Source organism: Struthio camelus, chromosome 24 (assembly GCF_040807025.1).
Source record: "Struthio camelus isolate bStrCam1 chromosome 24, bStrCam1.hap1, whole genome shotgun sequence".
In the NCBI taxonomy this organism is placed as follows: domain Eukaryota; kingdom Metazoa; phylum Chordata; class Aves; order Struthioniformes; family Struthionidae; genus Struthio; species Struthio camelus.
Window position 1 is genome coordinate 7,331,085 of NC_090965.1, and position 21,622 is coordinate 7,352,706.

The following is a 21,622-nucleotide window of genomic DNA, read 5'->3' on the forward strand; positions in this document are numbered from 1 at the left end:
GGAGGGGAGGTTTCCTGGGGGGCAGCACCTTGCTGGGGTTGGGATCCTGGACACCATGAAGCCTTCACCGGGCTGGGCTGGGCTCACGGGCCGTCCCGCGGCCTCCTCGGAGCATTCCCGTGTTTAAAGGAAAGGGCGCTGCTAATGCGAGACGCGGGTAGACAGCCTCCTGGGCAGAACAGGTACCGCACAGGCAGGGCCAGGACTGCCTTATCTGCTAGCACATCTGAACCCTGGCCGGCCTGGGGGAGGCGGGTACATCTGAGGCCATCAGTATGAGGAGTAAAGGGAAGAGAGCTGTGTCTCCGTCTCACCCCAGCCTTCTGTCTTTCTGCTCTAGCCACCCCTTTCTAAGGAAGCTGGTGGAGGAGGCAGGAGAGTTATTGAGAAGTTTTTTGTAGCCTGGGCACAAGTCCAACCTGTTTGGCACCCCCCAGACCTCAGGCATGTGGAGCTGACACACATCTGGGGGAGCTCCTCGTCTCATGTCAGTTGTTCTCGTCACATCTTAAGTGGAGCTGGACTATTTGAGCCTCTCCTTCATTTGCTTTCACTAGTTGTTCCCCAAGGTGTTTGCTACTGTAAAAATCTCTTTTGGTGTTTGTGTCTGCATTATTTCTTCACTGCATGTGTCCAGACAATGTCTGGCTTTCACTGTGTTGCTCAGCCCCTGGCTTTTTGCAACGTGGAAACGCTTCGTGCACAGAAATAAGCAGTGCAGTGTTATTGGTGGCTGTGTCAGAGCTGAGACCTGGGAAGTCAGAAAAGAGATGCTCGGGGACTACCTTCAGTAGATAGGGAAAAGCTTTAAGGTTGAAAGGAAAAGTAGGGAGAGGGGAGGGAGCACGGGGCAATCTGACAGGAAAGTAGGTACAATTGTTAAGTATAGGAGCAAACCCTGCTCCCCCCGCAGGCAGGCAAAGCGCTGTCAGCTCTGCAGCGATGGAGCGTGCCCTGGCCGAGGGCGAGGGAGAACGGTCTCTGGAGGCTGTTTATGCTGATGCAACAACAGTGCCTCGAAACAGCCTGGCATCTGGGTAGCAAAGCAGAGCTCTGCTCTGCTGCCTCCAAACAGCAGTCTTGTCACACTGGCATCCCTGGCAGCTGCCTTCTGATTCAGGAGGGCGAAGACTCGAGCAATTCTTTCCCTGATCTGGAGAGCGAGGTGTGGGCTCTGGATCCAGGAAACGAAGCAGAGGCAGAAGAGTCCTACCAGTGAGGCCACCTAAATTCTGCCTTTTGTCCAAACAGGCTGATCCCACTGCTGCAGCAGGTACTCTTGGATGGAAGTCCTGATTTCAGTGCTGCTGCCTGAACTTTTGGTGTTACCTGAATGATGTTTTGTTCCCAAAAGGGGACATCCCCCCTTGCTTGCAGAGGCAGTGTGGCTTGAGGGAAGGGATCCATGCTTAGGGTTGGGAGGGCCCCATGTTCCCGCTGGCTCAGCCTTCATGTTACTCTGCAAATCACAGCAAGTGTTTGGCTTCTGTGGTGCTGCCCATCTGCACATGTAACGCCCGGCTGGGGCTCTAAGCACCACTGCTGTAACACTGATAAGGAAGCGTCCAGGCAAAAAGAATTGCAGAATTACTCTTCCCATCACAGAGGAGATGGGGATGCCAAAAGTAATTACAGTTCGTGCTGTGCTTTGAAATCCTCAGGTTCCTCAGGCGTTGACTTGTTATTTTCCCTCCCTATGTGGCTGTCATTTCCCTCACATCCGAGGGAGAAATACACACGTGCACGTGCGCAAAGCTCTCCAAGGATGGGTGCACAACTGGTTTAAGATTAAATACTGGATTAGCACAATCCTTGGCGAGGAAGTAGAATCGCAATGTTTGCTCACTACCCTACTATCATGTGACTATTCCAGAGCTTTAAATAAAACAGATTTGAAACCCTGCTGCAAAGAGTTTTATGTGCCTAATGCTAAGCAGTGGTACTGCTGCTCCAGAGCACAGTCCTGGGGAGAAACCTAGTCAGTGGCTGGTATTGTAAACGCTGCTGGAGGGGGGAGAAATAGGTCAGGAACACCGTCGTCTTTCATTCATTCCTTTTCCTGTTGCTACAGAAAGATCTGAGTGCGGTAGAGGGCTGGGGTTTTTAGTGGTGTTGGCTCCAAGGAGGCCCAGCTCCTGGATGCGAGCGGAGAGCTTGCTGAGTGCTAATCATGTATGAAACTATTTGCACAGGATCTCTCCAGCTCCTCCAGCTTCCAGGGCTGGGTGGACAAGAAAGTGGTGTTTTACATCACTGCCCTGAGGTGCTTATGGCCTGACCCCAGGGGTCAAACGGCACAAAAATTCAGGTTCTTGCAGCAAATTGCAGAACGTAGCTGGCAGAGGTCTCGGCCCTTTTGTAAGTGCAGTTTATCAAGGCAGAGCAAGGCAAGCTGGACTCTGCATTTCTACTCTTCTAGAAAATGCCTGGCAAAGAGCCGAGCTCTTAATTGCTTTGAGTGCTTGTGGTGGTGGTGCTTCTTATAAATGTTGTGATTCTGTTTATATTAAAACCGTTTTTCTGTTTTTCCCAGGAAATGAGGTCCTGGTAAGATCCTTTGATTACACGGTCTCTCTTTTAAGACTTTTCCTGAGAGTCTGGCCTTCATTTCTTCTCTTCATGTGCTCATTGCGTGCTGGTTGCTGTCGCGCTTCTTTTCTGTGTGCCAGATGTAGCTACATTTAACAAATTCCATGCAACATCAGGTGTACAGCATGTAATTTCTGTTTCTCTAAATATGCTCCGCAGGAATGCTTTTAGAAAGGGGACCCGGGTAGCAGGAAAATGTGATCCCTCTGCACAGCTGCCTCAGCAGAGCTGAGGCTGCGTGCATCAGCTGATACGAGCTGTGGTCCCAGCCTTGTGCAGCGCTTTAAAGCTTACTCCCATATCTGTCTTCTACATTGCAATTGAAGCGACTTACTCCAGGTCCTCTTTATCATTGCGGAAACTGAGTATGGAGCCCCTTCCACCAGCACCTTCCTTGCAGCCTTGTTCTCACATGCCTGGCCAGAGAGAGAGGCCTCCATGCCCTCCTGCAGCTATACACCCATTAGATGCAGGAGGGGTTCTGCGGTCTCTCACCGGCGCTCAGCCTTCCATGGACAGGTCACTGAAGGAAAACTCCAGTGTTTTCTGTTAAAAGACGGAGGGAGACAACTTCCCCTGGCTCCTGCCTACCACTGCAGCAAAAGCGAATCCTGGCTTTCCGCAAGCGCTTTTCTGCACTGCAGTCGTTGAGCAGCTTTTAAGCTTGCAGCTCTGGGGGCTCTGTGTGGGCTGGGGAGAATGAAAACTCTCATTTAAAAAAAAAAACAAAAAAACAAAACAAAGGAAAGAAAATAGCAATTAAGAAGCAGCAGACAGGCCCTATGTACCACTGCTGTGCGAGGGTGTGGGTAGCAGTATTGCACAGCTTCCTCTGCCAGGATGGAGCTGCAGGTGTGTGGGAGACGTTGCTGGTGGAGAGGCTCAGTGGGGTCCAATCTTTCCTGTGCCAAGGATCTTCTCCCATAATGTGGATCCTCCTTCCCATCTAACAGTAAAGGAAGGGCAAGTGCTGACAGCCTCAGCCACAGGTTAAACACTCCTAGGAAAGATAATAAGAGACTTTGTGTTACTGAGAGTGACTTTCTCTTTGGCAACTGGTTCCTGGCATCCTCTTCTGCTGTCTGTCAGCCACCTGGGAGTGCTGGCTGCTGGCCGCTGGGGATGATGATATGTGATTTGTCTGGGGTGTCTTTCATTCAGCAGGTTCCATAAAGTCTTTCTGGTCTGTGCTTATATATTCAGAAGCCTCTGTCAACTTTTGGGGTGTAGCGTGACTGCCAGGTAACAGGGAGGCAATGCTGGGAGAGGGCAGCTGCAGAGGAAAGTGGAAGTATTGAGCGTGTCGGGATGGAAATGCAGAAGCTGCAGTTTGTGCAGAACGTCATATCTCCAAGAAGTCTGTGAAGAGCAGGCAAGCATCACATCTAGGTCACTGAGGCATAGGAGGAAGAACCAATTTGCCTGGGATGCAATTTGTATTGTGTTAGTTAATTGTCAGTCAGTAATTGGTTGAGTGTCGTAGAAGACAAGGACCAGACTGGCTTTTGCTGGAAATGTTCCTCTTTGGCAATTACTCTTGTTGATATTACAGTAGCTACTCACTGTGTTAGGGATTTGGCATAGACATAGTGAGATGCTTGTTGTGAGGGACTTGAGCACTGTGTAGTAAAAGAATGAAAGGAGAGAGTGAGTTACGGAAAAGGGGAAAGAACTGCTAACATCATGCAGCAGATCAGCAGTACCTCCAGGAACATACTGGAGCTGTAAAGTGCTGCTGCCCTGGCAATCACAGTACGGCTCCTCTTCACTCCCAAGAGTCACATTAGAGCCTGGGTCTCCCAGGTCTTGGTCCAGCACCACTGTCTGAGCTAGTCGGTGCTGCCATCGTGGTGAATGTTGACAGTGGGACATGACGGCTGAACTCCTGAGTGCCAGCAAGTTAAACCTCAATAACTTAGCTCCCAGAACAGAATGAATATTGAAGAGAGCATCTCTGTGTCAAAACTAAATGCAGTTGCGTTGGGCTCTAGGGAAGAAAGTCGTACACTTTTTGCTGAGACTCTTGTTTCCTACTAGTTGCCTTGCGGATCCAGTCCATGGCTCATGCAAATCAGCAGTGCGTGATCAGTTGGCTAAGGGAATCTGCTGATTTATACAGGCGGCAAATCTGGCCCATTAATCCACTGATGATAACGAGCGTACCAAAGAAACACTGACACAACCACCTTCAGGGCAGCTCAGCAAGAATCCTAGAGCAGCAGGCAACGTGGGCACTGAGCTCCCACCCGCCCCGGGTGTGGGACTGGGTTGTCTGCAGTGGACAGACTGGCTATTAGCAGTCTGTTGTTGAGCCAGCCAAACACTGGACACTTTTCTCAGGTTAGCTCCAGCTGAAGAATAAGTGCCTAGTGTTTTGTGGTAGCTGGAATAATGGCTGTCGTTTCAATGCCTTCCTCGGAGCTGCCCTGATCTCACCAAGAGCTGGGAAGAGAGGAGCCAAGCGAGAACTGCTGACTGCACTGCACAGGGCTGCTGGACATACAGAAAGGCAAAATACACAAAGGCAGAACAAACCTCCTTTGTGCGCTCCTGTTACTGGGCTCATTGTCAGAACTTGGACAAATGAGCGTAGAACTGCTTATCTAGCGAAACAGCTTTCCTTCCCACTCTTACCCGTGCACCAAGTGCAGGTTATAATGTCTCCAGAAGCTGGGCCTGCGGGAGGATTTCCGTAGCATTCACCCTTCCTAGGCTAACTTCATGAATGTTTGGGTCTCAGAGACTGGTGCATGCTCCACGTAGCCTGTGCTTTGCCTGCATCGTTGTCGATTCTCCCACCAACTTATCACGGCCACAATCCTGATGGTACAGATGAGGGAGGCTGCTGCGCAGAAGAGGATGGGAACCTTGTTGTGCTGGGTGCTGCACGTCCCACAGAGCAGGCTTCTGCCTGCAAGGCTCTCACAACCAAGGAAAGGGCAAACAAAGTGGAAGGGAGGAAGGAAGCGTTGGCAACCTTGATCTACGTCTAGGAAACAGAGACATGCCGAGAGAGTCAGAGATGGAATGGATGCCAGTCTAACGCATTTGCTACAGGATCATTTTTCCTCCCGAGCCTTGCCTAAATTGCAGGCATAAGAAGAAAGGGCAGTAAACTATTGGCTACCAGAATTCACACTCTTGGTGCACTGCTTTTATGGTAGTCGTTGAAGGCAGTACCGGAGAAAAAAAAACTTGCAACGTGAGGATGGACTGGTGCTCTGGAGACCTAAAGTTTCAATCATATGCGCAGCTCAGATGCTGCTCTGGGATGAGGGTCCTGCTATTTGCTACAGGACTCCTGCAGATTGATAGGAATTGATCGCACTCCCTACCCTGCGCAGTCACGACCGCCTGGCAGGGGTTTTGCTTCCTGTGTAGGAGTGAAACATCAGGCCCCCTGAATAGCAGAGCTCAGTGGCAGGAGGCATATGTTCAGGGAAGAGAGCTGGCCTTGCTCTCTCCCCTCGTTGCTCACCTTTTCTGGAGAGTCATTGCTGCAAACAGCTGCACAGAAAATGGAGACAGGTCTCCCACGGGGCCGTGCAGGGCTTTCCCTGCCAGAACGGGCGCACTGGCTTTCTAGCACCTGCCCTGTGGGCAGGGGGAGTTGGGAAGGGGCTGGAGCCCACGGTGACAGCCCTTGTAAGTGGGTCGGGAGGCTGCGGTGAGTCAGTGTCTTCTCCATTGCCACCAGGCTTTCATGACGGCCGGTTCTCCTTCCTTTCCCCAGATTCCCACATGCCTTTGCGAACGCTGCCTGGAGTCCCTTTGCATTGCTTTGCATTGGGGAGTGTGTGTAGGTCACCTGAACTCCCTCTGGTTAATGAAATCTCTTTTCTCCTGTACCTGTGTCAGGCTGGCCATGCCCATTCCCTTTCCCAACTGCACTTGAGGCACAGAGCGCGCCCTGGCCCTGTGCACCCTGCGCAGGGAGCCAGGCTTTTCCCAAGGCTCATTTGTCCCTCTTTTGCTCCTCACAGCAGCTCCAGTTGATGGACAGTGTCTGTCACCCATCCCAAAGGCTGAACATTCATCTCCAATTTGCGGCCCCGGGCTCTGCAGAGCAATGCCAGTCCTCTTGCTGCTGCTCAGAGCTGCCTCCATCCGTCTAAACTAATCTGGCCAGGCTCTTAGACTGTGCTTGCCACTGGCTTCTTTGTGAATGCAGTGCAAAATGAATCTGCTCATTTTGTCCGCTCTGTCCAGCCGGCTGAGCGAGGGAGCAGCTGGGAGCTTGTTACTCCAGGGAGGATTTCATGGCGACAGCTGAGCAGCATGGGAGCAGTTCAGCTGGTGGTCAGGGGCTGATATCCTTTTCTGCCTCTCCAAGTGGCGAGGGAATCTCCTGACCTTGCCCCAGTAGGATTCCCAGCTGCTCCAGGGAATTCAGCTTTGCCCCGGTGTACCTTAAGGTTGACCCAAGGTGCTATAACTTCCGTCAGATGCCCAAGAACAGAACGGGATCTTTGCATCGCCTCTCCCCGTTCCCCCCCATACCCCTCTACGAGGAGCCGAGTTTGGCCATGCCGAGGAAATTCGGAGCGAGCGGAGGAGGAATTCCTCTTTGACCGCTTGGGTCGTGCTGTGCTCCCGTATGCGCAGGAATGTGCACCGCAGCGGGGCCAAAATCTCTCCCATCATCTGCGCACGGCAGTCTTGGCAGCTAATGCAACTGCTCTCTGCCCCTCCCTCTGCTCTCGAGCTTATGGAGGAACTACATCAGCTAGTCAAAACCTCTCCTCCTGGCCGCTGGAGAAGGCTGCTTGGCACATGGGCTGCGCTGGTGAGCTTTTGTTCGGTCTGACTTTTGTCTCCATGCCTAGCTATGTGAGGAGGGGCACGTATTCAGCCGGCGCCTTGGGTTGTTATTTGTTTAGCCCCGTAGCCACATGCAGCACTGCGTGATAGCTGTGTTTGCTGAGCAAATAAGGCTCTACTAGCAGAATTCACCATTTCTCTGATGTTTACAGGAGTGAATCAGTCCTACCTAATAGCTAGGCAAGAGCCGTAACTGCTGAACAGGACTGTTCATTTTGCCTTGTAAACACTACTGCTAATCTCTCGGGGTAGGGGGGGAGGGTTGTTTTGTGTTATTTAAAAAAAAAAAAGCAAGCAAAAAAAATGCTATCGCCGCCAACCCTTTTCTTCCTTTCAGCTGAGACATGATGGCAGGAGTCTGATAAAATGGTAACCAAAAAATGGAACCAGACACCTTTTCTGAAAAGCAGTAAAGTGGTGATGGCTTAACAGCCCTGTTCCTGATCCCCTGCAATACGCTGGAGGGGAAAGGGGACGGCTTCATACGCTGATGATGCCGCTTGTCTGCGCCTGAACTACCTGTCCCTTGAATGCCCCAGCAATGAGCCAGTGGGTTTTACTGTACAAATGCAAGAGAGATTCACGTGGATAGTCACAGCCTGAATGCCTGCGGGAATAGTTCACTGAAAAGCAGTGAGCACTTACTGCTAGCGCAGCTAATATAGCTTTGAATTCGGTGTTTAAAGAATCTTTAACATCTTGTCTTGATCATGTGATTAGCTTTCTTGATGGGATTCAGCTTTGGGCTCTTTCAAGTGTTTTATCCAAGTATTTACTATGTGACTATATTACAGCGAACGCAGATCATTCACACTGCTGGCTGTAATCCCTGTTTCTTGGCCAAAGTCCAGTCTGACTGATTTCATTTTTTGCCTGTTGATGCCTAAATTCCTTATTGCCATTTTAGACTGCTTCTTCCTTTCATGTCCTACTATGCAATGTCGTGTTTCTGCATGTTCTTAATCAGCTGGCTTTTTCCATCCCAGAAATGGCTATAGGTCAGGCCGGGGTTGTTGTAATTCTCTGGGTGCTTTGTGATCTTTCAGGCTGTAATGCAAGTGGTAGTATTGCTTTGCTTTAACAAGTGTCATTTTCTCTCAGAAAGTCAATAAATGCCTCCATTTCCTTTAGTACGCTACTGCTAAAATTCATGTAAAAGGAGAGGCAGTCACTGGCAAGTCGTATTTGGAAATTCATGCCGTGGAAGAGGACTCTGCTCTGTTTAGCTGTGAAAGAGGGTGCCTGCCCTCAGAAGAAATCCAGCTGGGGCGAGGACGAAGCCCATCGCACCCTGTGGTGCTGCCCAGGATTCACTGGGCGATGTGCGGGGAGCCCTGCACCACCTGCCCCCGAAACGTGTTTGCAGCATCCGACACGCTCACAGCATGAGGCAGGCCGCAAGAAGCAGCGTTTGCCGGAGGGGAGCAAATCCCAGCTTCAAGGCAGCTGGACCCAAATGGCAAGATACTTTCCTCTCTGGCAGGAGTGGAAAGCAGAGAACAGCAACAGTCCCATAAATTTCAGCTGACACGCACTTTACTGTGAGCCCTTTCACCAGATGCCAAGTAGGTCCAGGTCTAGCTGGAAAAAACAGCCACAATTAGAGAGAGCCATAAAGATAAAGAGTACAGGACAGGCTTGTGCATAGCAGGAGAGGTAGCTAGCAATATCGGTGTTATTTCTGCCCTCATCCCACTTCCGCTCCGCGGAGGTTTATATTTAGTGGCTTGTAGCAGTTGGCACTCCGGTAGGTGCCAAGAAGAAGAAGGATTCACACCACAATTGGTAGCTCTCAAATTTTTCTCAGTGCTAAGATGTTTGTCTTCTAAATCATTTGCAGTGTATTGAGGAGGGTGGGTGGACAGGGAAGGAGGTGGAAAGACCCTTCCCCTCATTTGCTCTTCATTCACCTGAAGATGGGTTATCTTTCTTATTTGCTGCCTCTTTCCTAGTCCTGGGGTCGAGGGTCCTTCTGGAGCTGATGGATTAGCCTGGTATGACATTGTCAGAGCAAAAGAGAAGGGCTCAGAAACATGCTTAGCACCTTCCTGTGACCTCCTGGGGCTTGCTCCCTTGGCCATCCTGTGTTGCTCCCTGCTGGGCTGAGCAGGCTCCTGTCCCCAGCGCAGCAGGATGACTGCTGCCCTGGCACAGCCGGCGTGGAGGAACCCAAACCCTAGCCCCCAGCCTGCAAGCCCAGTCCCTCCCAGTCCCTGGCAAGGTGAGAGATCCCAAATGATGCCTGTAGTGCCCATAGTGCTATGCTTTTCACCATGGAAACGGATGAGAGAGGCTGGGCTAGGGATGGGCCCCCAAATGCTGTGGCTGCACTGGGAATCCTCCTGACTCCTCCAGCCCGTGCATTGGTCTCAGGCCCAGGGATGAAGTAAAGGGTCTGCAGTTTTGCTTGCAGGCTGCAGGGGTGGTGTCAGCGGTTGCTAGCCACCTGCACCAGGTCAAACAGCTCTTGTGTCCATGCATGGCTCGATGCGGTTGACAGAGCAGCACCCCCTGCACTCCCTCCCCTCTGCCCTCACCTCCTGCTCCTGGCAGCAGTGTTGTAGCTCTAAAGCGGATCTCAGCGTGGGTCATTGCTGGCAGCGAGACAGAGTGAGCGCAGAGAGATTTCCTCCTGCTGCAACTAAGGAAGCAATTGCGACTGGCAGGGGCTTGGCTGTTCAGAAAAGGGAGCGGTGCTCAGAGCTGGGACCTGTCCTCCTTGGTCCTGCAAGCGCTTTGTGCAGGATCTGGGTTCAGTTCTTTCGGCTGCTCTTAGGGATGTATTAAATTGCTAAATCTCTCTTGAAACACAGGGTCTTCCTCTCCAAGCTGCAATTTAAGTAGCTTGGCCGGCTGACGGGGCAATCTTGTGCAACTCTTTCTCTCTTCCCTGCCAGTTCCTGGCGATGGCAGCCTGGTGTCTTCAGGCGGATTTGAAGTCAGGTAACTATGATGCTTTTCAAAGTACTTAGTGTGTAATGGGCATGGGCAGCTCTTGCCCAGGATGCTGCAAGAGTGTGGTTCATCAGTGCAGCCCTCGCCAGAGATGTGTGGAAACTTGCTTATGCTCTCGTTTGAAAGAGGAGTCGCTGGGGCTTGGCTGAACGTTCATGTGGAAAGATTGTCTTCTGTTTGAACCTGAGGTACCTACTGGGAGCAGCATGGATTTCCCCTGAGCTCCCAGGTTCCCTGTTTGGTAATTTAGGAGTATCGTAGTGCCTCGCAGAGAAGCCTTTAGTAGTGCCACTTTAGCAGTGTCAGCATGCACAGTCAAAACAAAACACTTCAGGTCAATTTAATTCCCTGGGTGCCTGCAATATTAGCAGCATTTTTGTGCACCGGCAGTGCCTAGTTTAAAACTTGCTTAGCTTGCAAGTTAGGGAGCCAGATCAGGGCCGTGGACCGTGCAAACAGTTTCCAAAGCAAGTGTCAAGTTTTGCCTTCTCTTCAGAAGGAACAACACTGCTTAGAGGTTGTATTCCTGGCCATGAGGAAAGCACCAGCACAGAGGCTTTGTTAATGCAGCATTTATTAGTGTCAGCATCCTCATTGTCAAAGCATGTTTCTGTAGTGCTGAGAAAACATTTACACGTCTGAAGCCTAAAGTGGATGTTTCGAGCATCCTCCTCGCTCGGTTTGCAGCGATGTGCTTCAGGTGCCCGGCTCCTAGAAGGGAAGAACAACCCACGTGCTTGCTCGGCCCTTGGAGGGGCGCTCTGCGTGCTCTGTTCCTGGAGGTCGGCAGGAGACGGTTGCTCGCTTCTGTAACCTCGAGCCTTCAGCTTTAGGTTTTTGCAGCGTTAAAGGTGGCAGAGGAGTGGAGTTTACTGGCAGGTGGGATGCGTGAGCGGGGTGAATCCCCAGGATTCAGGTGAATCCCAAGGATTTCAGGGGATTACACCTGCAGCAGGAGGCCGTGCCTGGCAGCGGAGCGTGGCTGAGGTGCAAGCAGAGCGTTTATATTACTGACAGATAATCTTTTAAGCTTTCAGATGCAGGCATGTCAACCCAAGTGTTCCCGTTGCCTTAGCGACGTGATGCATTAGCTCCCGGATGCTGTGTCTGATCGCATCAGTCTGGAATGTGATCACCGTTTGTTTGTGCTGATAAACCCCGGAGGGGGCCGGGAAGGGGCAGGGAAGAGCTAGGGAAAGAGTCTGCTCAGCTCGCAGCAGGGACCCCCAGTCTGCGGGGGAGCACACAGCACAGCCCAGTGCTTTAGGGGGCCACACGGAGGTCCGCATACCCCGGGGAGCGGGGAGTGCTGGCCATTCGCTAGGTTTGTCTCAGCAGAAGGAATAACACCGAGTGCTGCAAGGCCAGTTCTGGACACCAAACCGTGCACAAACAGCTCCTGTGCCCAGCGCGGTCGAGCTGGAGCCAGGCATGGCAAGAGCCAAAGTGAGGGAAGGCGAGGTGGCCTGTGGCTCTGCGATGCCTGGGGTGGGCTCCCTCAGCCTGTTCGTGTGGCTGCTCAGACGCAGCACGCTTTGCCGTTTGTCCCTTGAGGGTTTTCTTTGTTTAAGGGTTTTATTGCTTTAATCAGATCTCTGGCTAAGACGATTCCAGTGCCAGTATGGGATCTGAGTCAGACAAGGGCCTGTAAGCAAACCGTGAGCTCTCAGCGTCAACCCTTGTTGTAGCCCTCGGGGATCTCCTCCTGGTCGATTGCTCCTCTCAGTACGTTGCTGGTGGCTCAGGAAGTCTTTCTTGCAAGGGCAAAGCAGAGAGACCCACCTGCCAGGGCAGAGGTGCCTTCTTGTACAAGGAGGAGTGTTGTATTGAATCTTTTCTGCTTATTCTTTCTTGCTTTTCTTTTGGTTCTGCTCCATCTTCCATTTTTGCAGCCATTCCTGAAGTTTCCAAGGATGCTGTAAGGCACAGTCTATGCTGGTAGTTATGATTCAGTGTCCATAACTCTGCCCTGGGCCCATCTCTGATAACTCAGAAAAGGCCCTGTGCACCTCTTGACTGTGGTCAGCTCACAAAAACATGAAGAACCTGATTCCCTTGGTGACCCTGAGGCTCCTCTTTTGCTCTGATGCAGCAGCAGGACCTTGAAGAGGATGTCGCTGAGGATACCCTGCAGATTCCCAGTGGGTGAAATTTGGGTCTGGGTGCTGCCAGCTCCAGAGAGCAGGAGCTGTCGGGAATAGTGAGGTTGTCCCACACACCGTCCAAGCATCTCAGCCTATTTTTCTCCCTTTCTTCCAGGGCTCTGCCATCTCTTGCAGCACAAGGTAAAATGAACAAGATGAAAAACTTCAAGCGGAGGTTTTCTCTCTCAGTTCCTCGGACAGAGACCATTGAGGAGTCACTGACAGAGTTCACAGAGCAGTTCAACCAGCTCAACAACCGGAGGAATGAAGGTAGGGAGCCCCCAGGCCCCTGCAGCGGTGCTAGGGCTGGCCAGGGGCAGCCGGAGCCCGTGCCGTCAGCAAATATCTCCAATCCCAGTGGCCTTCCGCTGGGGGTGTGTGACTCGTGGAAAGTTGCTGCCCCTTTGTCTGTGTTGCTTTCCCATCTATGCGGCAGGATGAATAACACCTTGTCATTAAATCTGATCTGAAGAGAGATTTAGACCTATGTAGGGAAAGTGTTATAGGAGGGAAAGGTATTTGCAAAAATAGAGGAATAACACATCTGTGGTTAAGGCAGAGGGTGTGAAAGTGTGAGATCGCCTTCTGCCTGCACAAAAGTGACAATGATGCTTGAGCCTTCCCTCCAGGGGCACAGGCGGCACCTCCCACCAGCGCCGCAGGGCCCTGCTGTCTGTTCAGGGGAGCGTTTGGGGCTCTCTGAACCAGCCCTTCCTCCAGACCTGCAGCCTTCTCTTGGGGTGCGGTTTGCAAGGCCCTACGGAGCAGGGCCCTTCAGGGTTAACACCCCTGTGAGCTGAGCAGGGCACTGTCTTCTGCAAACAGAGCAGCGGCCTCACGCTGCAGGCTGGGGCAGGCTCTGCTGTCTCTGGGCATACGAAGGGAGAGGCAATGCTTGAGGCATAAACTGGGCGCAGATCGCACCGAGGCGGCCGTGCATGGACAAGCAGGCAGAACCACTGACAGACAGGCGTTTGGAAACCTGATAAAGTTGGACTTGATTCATCCCGAGGTACATTTGCTGCTGCGGCTGCAAGGCTACACTGCTCCTGGCAATTGTGTCATGTGTTTGCTGCTGCCTCCTACGAGAACAGCTTGCTTTGCCACAGGCTAGCCTGTTCATGTGTTGGTGCCCTCAGCTCCATTCAGGTCACGTTCAAGCTTTTTCCCCTCTCCCTGCAGCCATAATTGCTAGAAACTTTTGCTGCGAGCAGAGGCTGAGGCTGTGATGTAATTGCCTGGCACTCGCATCTGCCCTGGCAGGGAGCGATCATCTCTCTGTCTGCTTGAAAGAAGAGATGCAGTAACCTAATTTAGAGCTGGCTTTCCTCACTCCCGCAGCTCTTGACACACTTCTCGTCTCCCTCTGCACACCCAGGGTGCCCTGAACAGCATCCATTTACAACCTCCTTCCCTGCTCTGACACCTGTGTCCTCACAGTGAGTCTCAGTACCTGGCAAAGGAGGTGTTGCTCTGTTCCCACAAATGTATGCCTCCCCTCACACCCCAGCAAGCAGACAGGGCTATAATTTGACTTGAGTCCTTAATTAGATGCATGGAAGATGTGGAGATAAAATGGTGCAAGGCTAAGAAAGTCCTGGGCACTGATGGCTGCAGCTGCTGCTGCCTTCCTTGGGGCACTTCGTCTCTGGGGTGTCTCAGCCTGGGCTTGTTATCTCCACTGTGCAAACCAAGGCTCTGTTGGGAAAGCAATTTCCTCGTTCTTCTGCTGTAATGAGGCTTCAGTCATGGTACTTCCTTTGCCCTTGAAAGGCAAACTAGTACAGGCAGCATCTGCCTATGCCCCATCATTTGGTCTCGCTCCTCCTAAGGTAGTCAGGAAAGAAACTGACCCCGGTGGTTAGAGATGAGACCAGTACTAGGCAGTGACATGGTAGCGATCAGGGGATAGTCCTGCCTGGACGCAGGAACGCATCAGGAGCTGGCCCTGGGCTCGGGGTATATCAGCAGCACCCCGTGGGGCACGGTTCCTCACGTCCCTGAGGACCCACTATGGGACTGCGAGGTGCCAGCCTCGCACCGTTTCCTCACTTGGACGCAGCACATCCTGGTGCTGTGCCAAATTTTTCTCTCTGTGGTGCCCCATGCTCCCGGGTGCACAGTTCCCTGTTTGCACCCAAGGCTTTTCCCACGCGACACAGGCAAAACATGCTGCCCCCACTGTGCCCACTGCCCTGACAGGCTTCCTCCATCACCCGCCCTGAGCCCGCTCCTTCCAGCCAGAGATCTCTTGATTAAGATTCGCTCGGGTTGTAAACAAGCCTGAGAAGTCACCTCCACAGCACCCTTAATCTCTGTCTCCTGCAGACTGTGGCTGTTGTTTATGAAGATCCCTGACAGCCACATTTGTCTGAGGCATCTCTTCAGCCGTTTAATAAACCCCTTGCTGCTGGGAGCTCTTCACCTGCAGCCTTGTGCCAAGAGGCTTTGGCAGGGGCTCAGCAGAGGCAAGCTGGAGGCCCGAGTGCAGAGCTGTGTGGGGGCACGAGCCCCGGCACCCTGGAGCGAGGAGGCATTCGGGGATGGTTTGGGAGGGTGATACGTAGGATGTTTTGGGGGACAAGATCAATTTGGTGATGCTGAAGGGGATGAGAATGGGGCTTAGTGTGCAAGTTCCTCTTCTTCAGGGGTTGGTTGTGAGGACTGGATGTCTTGGGAGCTGCCTGGTCTGGAGAAGGGTCTGACTTTAGGGAAGCAGGAGCTATCGGAGGTATTGGTCTCCTGCATTTTACAGATAGATCAAGGTGCAGAGAGGCAGAATGAGTTTGCTAAGGTCATGCAGAAAGCTGGTAGCAGAGCTGAGACTAAAGCCATGGTAATCACTCTTGCGCTTCTCTCCTGCATGATACAGGGAAAAGCTTTGCTTCAGGTTTCATCTTCCTTGTTCTGGATCTCTGAACGTGCCCCTAGGGCTACCTCTCCCTATCTGCATGGCAGACAGGCTTGCCTGTAGTGGTCGTTGCTCTCCAGGTGAACAGTGCCCGGTGACAGCACAGGCAGTGTGATCACTTGCACTAGAAAAGAGCAGTAATCACAGTGGAGATGAAATCATTTTTGTTTCATCACCTCACACAGCTCTTCAGGGAATCACTTGCAGTTTTTATTCCCCACCTCCCAGCATCAGAAATCACAGGTTATCAGAATTCGTAGGTTCCCTGACAGTCTGCAAATCCTGCCCTTAGGTGGCTTCTGAGTGCCTCTGCCTGCACTCAGGATCCTCAAGGGGAGGATGATAAAGGGGCCAGACAACCTGCTCATGAGATGCTCTAGCAGCATGCAGAGAGCTGCTCTGACTCTGGCGGTCGGACAAGGCACGGCCTTCTTGTGGGTAGAAACCTGCCTGGTTTGTGCTAGGTGCTGTGGTGGGAAATCCCCAGGTCTGCCCTCCCCATCCTATAATCTCATGACCTCACTTCCAGACACAGAGGCCGATAAAGCCGAGCTTGAAAGAAGCAGAGCTGGCAAGTGGAAAAGCAAACAGCTTTCCAGTTTGGATACCTCCTGTCCCAGGCAATGTCACCTTGGCAGAGTCTGAGGATGCGGAGAGGGGAGAGGAACGTGGTCAGAGCTTAATTCGCTGGCACGCTGCATCAGGGGTGTCTGATGCTCCTGTGCCCTGCTGTGCTGTGCTTCGCTCCCATGGGCAGCGCAGTGTTTCTGCAGCCACGTGTGCTGCTGAGCTGCGGAGGCAGAGGTGGAAGAAAGTTCCCGGGTTAGGGAGCGCCCAGGCTGGGCTGTGTGCAGTATCTGTTCTCTGACATTGGCCAGCACCAGCCACCTCCAAGGAGGCGGCAGCGCATTCTTGGAGATAAGGTGCCTTCTCCATGGCTGCTCCGACCTCACGTTCATGCTACAGGCAAGTGAGCTCTTTCCTTTCTTCTCGGGCTTCCCCAGTCACATGTACCAGATACCCCAGACCTGATTTTCAGAGGCATCAAGTCTTGGTAGCTTCCATTTGCTTTGATAAGAGCAAGTGGCATTCAGCAACAGTTTATATCTCTCCCCAGGATTTGTCCCAACACAGCTACTGCCTGGGCTGTCCTCTGAGGCCAAATACGGTCTTAGTGTATGAGCTGCAAAGCGTGCATAACTCCTGGTTTGCAATGGCATAAATGAGAGCCAAAGCTGGCCTTTGGAACGCGAGGCCACAAAGAAGCGATGAATAGGGGGAGGAAGGAGGATGAATAATCCAAGATCTGAGCATAACTCTGCCTTATGAGCATAACAGAGCCTTGAGAGGAGAGTTCACACTTAGCAAAGTAATTAAAAGTTATAAGTCAGGCAAGCAGTGAAGGGTTCTGGCCCCTTTCCTTGGGAGATCAAAGCTTGTTTTGGCAGAAGCAGTGTTTAAATGTATTTATAAAAAAGGTGGGAGGTTCGTCAAAGGCAGCTGCTGTGTCTGCGGTCTCACTTTAATTTGCTTTGATATCCCATGCAGCCTCATTATTTGCATAGTGTCAGGGCTCACTGTAATCCACATGAAATGCAGAGCAGACTCAAACAGGCCCTCACATTTGCTCACCCCCAGCCTGACGTCACCTCCTGCAAGCACCCAGCAAGCTCCTCAAAGCCCAGTGGGCCCACCCCAGCCCTGCAAGAGCATCTGCATGGGACTGGATTCGCAGTTTGTTTCTGGGCTCTGTGTGCACCTTGTGGGGGACGCAGGATGGACTGGGCTGGCCCATGCAGCATGCGCTGTCTGGCCTCAGGGCAGCCAAAACACTGGAGAGAGCAATTTCCAGCTTGGATTTACCATGTGTGCCCAAAAGGGAGCCATGTTCCCTCTTCCCCTCTTTCTTCTGCTGAGATTTTGCTCTTGAGAGAAGTGCAGCCAACCTTCTTGTCCATTCTGAACTGATAGAAATGTGTTGATGAAACTCGATGGGGACCTGCTGCCATGGGGAGGCTGTTGCCCTGCATTAGTGACCACCATTCAAACAAATATGGTACATGCAGGACTTCTGTCTGTCCATTGGCAATCTCCCCTTGATATCAGTGGGGGGGGCAGGGGAAAACTGGTGTAAACACACTTACCCATATCGTGAATCCTCCTTTGCTGTCATTTTCAGCATTGCCCCACGAGAAAATCTGCACTTCTTCAGGTATTGTCTGCACTGTCCTCCCTTTCTCTCCCTTTTCTACCACCTCTGCAAGTCTCCTCTATTTTTATGTCTATTACCATTCTGTGATAGTTCACATATTTTGCATACCCCATTTCCCTTTGCATCCGCTGGAATGCTGAGATTGTCATCTTACCTTTGGCCTTTAGAGCCGATGCTCTTGTAGATGAAGAGAGAGTGACACTCATCTACCTGGCGGGCTGGTTCAGAGAGACATTGCTACTGATTTGCTTCTTTCAGGGATATGCTGCCTCTTTTACTAAGACTTTGGGCTTGTTCCTATAGGAACCAGCAAAAAATCACCCATGCTATCTTTTAAAGTGGATTAGGTGAATTACAGTCAATCCCGTGATAAATAATGTTATTCAGATGCTGAATGGCCTTTTGTTTAAGATAATTTGCTTAGGAGATGAGCAAGTTAAAAAGATTTGATCAAGTTCAATTGAGGCACTTTAATTTTATACGTGCAGTTAATTCAGGTTAAGTTTCCTAGCTGTTCCTGCATAGACAGATGCTGGGAGAGAGACAGAGCCCGGGTCACTCAGTGGTCCTGGGAGCAAGAGCGTCTCCGTGCCTTGCTTTTGCCTGTCCATATAAATACTCCCAGCAGTGTTTGAGATGCTCACGAGCCCAGTGGCATTGGCTGAACCCATCCTTAGATGTGGACTATCTGTAGAGAACATCCTGTTTCCCTACTGTCTTGGTCCCCTTGTTCCCCTAGTGACCATGGCGGGAAACTATGTCTTTTCCCAGGTCATTTGTCTGCCATCTCTCATTCATCAGATGGGCAAACTGCAGCCAGGTCCCTGCCCTGCTCACTGCCCCGTGAAAGCCAGCCCTCCCTCTCCAGTCTTCAGCAATGAGATCATTGCTGGCTGCCTGAGCAGGTTGGGATCAGCGCGCTGAAGTGGACGTTAGACAGAACAGGAGGTTGTCTCTGCGCGGCCCATGGCAAGGGCTTGGTAGCAGGTAGGCAAGGGGCAGGACTCAGTGGCTCAGTCTGGGGCATCGCCAGTCTTCCCTGGGGAGTTTGCCTGCTGCAATGTTGTTCTTTGCTCTGGCAAATTCACTGCAGAGATACCCAGGGGCAAGGAGGACACCAGTGATTTGTGACAGGGTTGTTTGATCCTGGAGGCTGCTGCAGACCTTGCTAACAAAGTTCAGAGTGAAAGGGAGAGCGCTATATGGCCACCAGGAAGGGTGCCTGTGTTTGAACGGGAAGCATACCTGGTTAGTCCTGCCTCACTCTGAATGTCTCCCATGGAAATGGCCAGCCTGTGAATTAGGGAAATCCACTTTGCTGGGGTCTGGGTGACCTGTGTTGAACTCATTCAGTGTTTTGCTGAGCTGCTGTCTGAGATGCTGCACGCCAGAATATTCCTAGCAACCAGCCAGTAATTGCAGAGTGAGGAGGTCTAAGTGCAAGCCTCAAACTGGAGACCAGGGAGAGTTCAATGGCTTATTTTGTTCTGATTTCTTGCTCCTTCTGGGTTTCATGGGCTTGATGAGGCTTCACACTTGGAGTCCCAAGAGAAGAGAGATTTTTCTGAGTTGCTTTGGTTTTCAAGAGAGTTTTTATGCTTCTTGGGGCTGTGTGTCTGGCTAAGTGCAGCAGGTTGGGGCAGGAAAGCCTGGAGTGTTTTGTTTTATACTAAATGACTCTGCAGCCTTTAATCTCAAACACTTTCTGCTGAGAATTGGTCAGATCCTTGGAGGAGGGTGCTCACCCTGATGTTTGTTATTTTGGTGCTTCCTGAAGCAGATTAGATAAATGTGTTTGTAAGCTGTGTGGGTGGCAGTGCACCAGGAGCCTGAAGCAAAAGCAGGTATACCCTCTGCCTCTTAGGTGCAGAGAAGGAAAAGGACTTTTGCATGACCCCAGGGTCCAGGCATCTCCAGACCTCCCTGCTCTGCGTGTGCTCTCTTTCTTCAAAGCAAGTGCTTTGGGCCTTGGCAGCTTTCTGCTGCCACTCCAGCCAGCTCACTCTCTTTTTTCTTTGTCCTCAGACCTGGCTCAAGGGCACCTGCAGCTGGGACACCTGGGCAGGGATTTCCGAGCTGGCACCACCCCTATCTCCTCCTCCGAAGTGGAAGGCCAGTCCCCGATGGCTGTGCGCTACCGAAACAACAACCAGCGCCGCTTCTCCATGGAGGCAAGTACTGCTGCAGGCTGGAGCAGGCAGAAGGCAGAAGGGACGTGGCAAGGGCACCCTGGCAGTTCTGGTCATCACATACCTGCTGGCTGTTAGACAACTGGTGTCTTCACCAGCTCAATTCATGGGAACCTGGCCGAGTCTCAGACATGAGCCCTGGCCTCCTCCCAGGTGCACTTGGCACAACTTCTGCTGGTACCTGACAAAGTCCAGGGCATATCCCCATGCATGTGGATGCACCCACACCTTCCCTCTTCCCATGACCAAGGGTCCCACAGACACTGCCCCCTTTGCTTCTCCATTAATACTGGCTGTAGTCAGAGGGCGCTGCTCCTTGTATGTCTCTGTACAGTCCTCCTTTCATCAGGTGCTTTCATCACCAGCTCTCCTGGCCCTCTCCACAGGATGTCAGCAAGCGTCTCTCCTTGCCCATGGACATCCGCCTGCCCCCAGAGTTCTTGCAGAAGTTGCAGATGGACAGCCCGGAGTTCCCCAAGCCGCTCAGCAGGATGTCCCGACGGGCTTCCCTCGTAAGTCTCGCTGCACAGAGCGACCACTTCCAGGCACAGCATCTTGCTTCATGCATATAGGTCCCAGCAAGCAGATGTATGTGTTATTTCCACCAACTCCTGCAGCCATGCCCTCCTGTGCAAACTCCCTTGTATCCCATATATCATTGAGATTGTACACACACACACACACACACATGCACACACATGCACACACACACACACACACACACACACACACACACATACACCCCTGCCCATGCAAATCCCCTTCTGCATACACCCAGTGGTACATATTCCCATATACTCCATGCACATATATATCTGTGCATCTTCTTCCCTGCGTCACTTCTACACAGGCAAATCTGCGCACAGCTGTGCAAATCCCCAGGCCTGCACATTCCTTCACTCACCTCTACACATACCCGCCTCTCCTCTCTCAGTTTGGCTTCTTCGAAAGGGGAGGAGGTGGAAAGCCTCTTGTGGTTTAGCAAGTGCTGGAGCCTCTGCTAGTTGAAATGCAAATGCTGATAAATAATGAATTAGCCTTTGCATTAATGTTGGCTTTTCAGTTTCTTTACTGCAAAGCATCAGTGTATGTGGCAGCAATAACCTGGTGCCCTCTTTATAAATGTGCAAGCACGTGTCCTGCTGCCCAGGAATGCTCAGTGGTGCACAATTGCCAGGCAGAGGTCTCAGCAGGCATCTTCCTATCTGTTATGCCCATTCAGGGGGAGGGAGAGTAGAGAAACGAGAACTCACATTTGTCTGCACGTTCTGTCTAATGAATAAAATAGACATGGCCAAAGCAACGTGCTGTTAATACTCACGGTTCCCTAAATGAATAAGGCATGCTCCTGTAAAATTCGCCATATGGCGTCATGAGGCTTACAGGACTTCAGAATGCAGCAACCCCGCATTTCCCTGCTCAGGACGTACGTGTTCCTGGGGTACGCTGTGTGTTTGGGAGATTCAAAGTGGAGTAAATGACACTGTGTTCCCCTGGGACTTGCTAGTTTAAATCCAGCTAATCTGAGCTAGAAGACAGGCTTTCCTCCTGCGTTAGGCAGCTTGTGAGAGCTTGGTGATCTGATCGGTGCCTGGTGCAAGGAAAAAGCCTTTCCATGGGACAGAGCTGGTGAGCAGAGGGAGCTGCAAGAGCACCCAGGCTCTGGGGCACTTGGTTCTCCATGCCAGAGCCCTGGATGCAGTGCAGCGGCTCGGTCGTTGCCTCACCTAGGGGAACCCTTTCCCTGCCCAGCCCCGTGTCTCTCCCTGCTGATTGACAGCTGTCCATCCAGCACCATCTA

At 51.8% G+C, this 21,622-nt stretch overlaps 1 protein-coding gene across 5 annotated transcripts in view; it reads left to right on the forward strand.

Annotated features, from left to right (window-relative positions):
- Positions 1-21,622, forward strand: part of CDK18 (cyclin dependent kinase 18) — a 43,705-nt gene that overhangs the window by 11,200 nt on the left and 10,883 nt on the right. For 2 of the 5 annotated variants that reach the window (XM_068918269.1, XM_068918264.1), the window contains exons 2-4: positions 12,625-12,779; positions 19,658-19,803; positions 20,208-20,333. In XM_068918269.1, coding sequence (XP_068774370.1) covers positions 12,656-12,779; positions 19,658-19,803; positions 20,208-20,333 — 396 coding nt within the window. In that variant the 5' untranslated portion in view covers positions 12,625-12,655. Of the gene's footprint in view, positions 1-7,020; positions 7,376-10,223; positions 10,354-11,545; positions 12,507-12,624; positions 12,780-19,657; positions 19,804-20,207; positions 20,334-21,622 lie in introns of those variants that run through there. The other 3 variants (XM_068918267.1, XM_068918266.1, XM_068918268.1) reach the window with 3 other exon arrangements.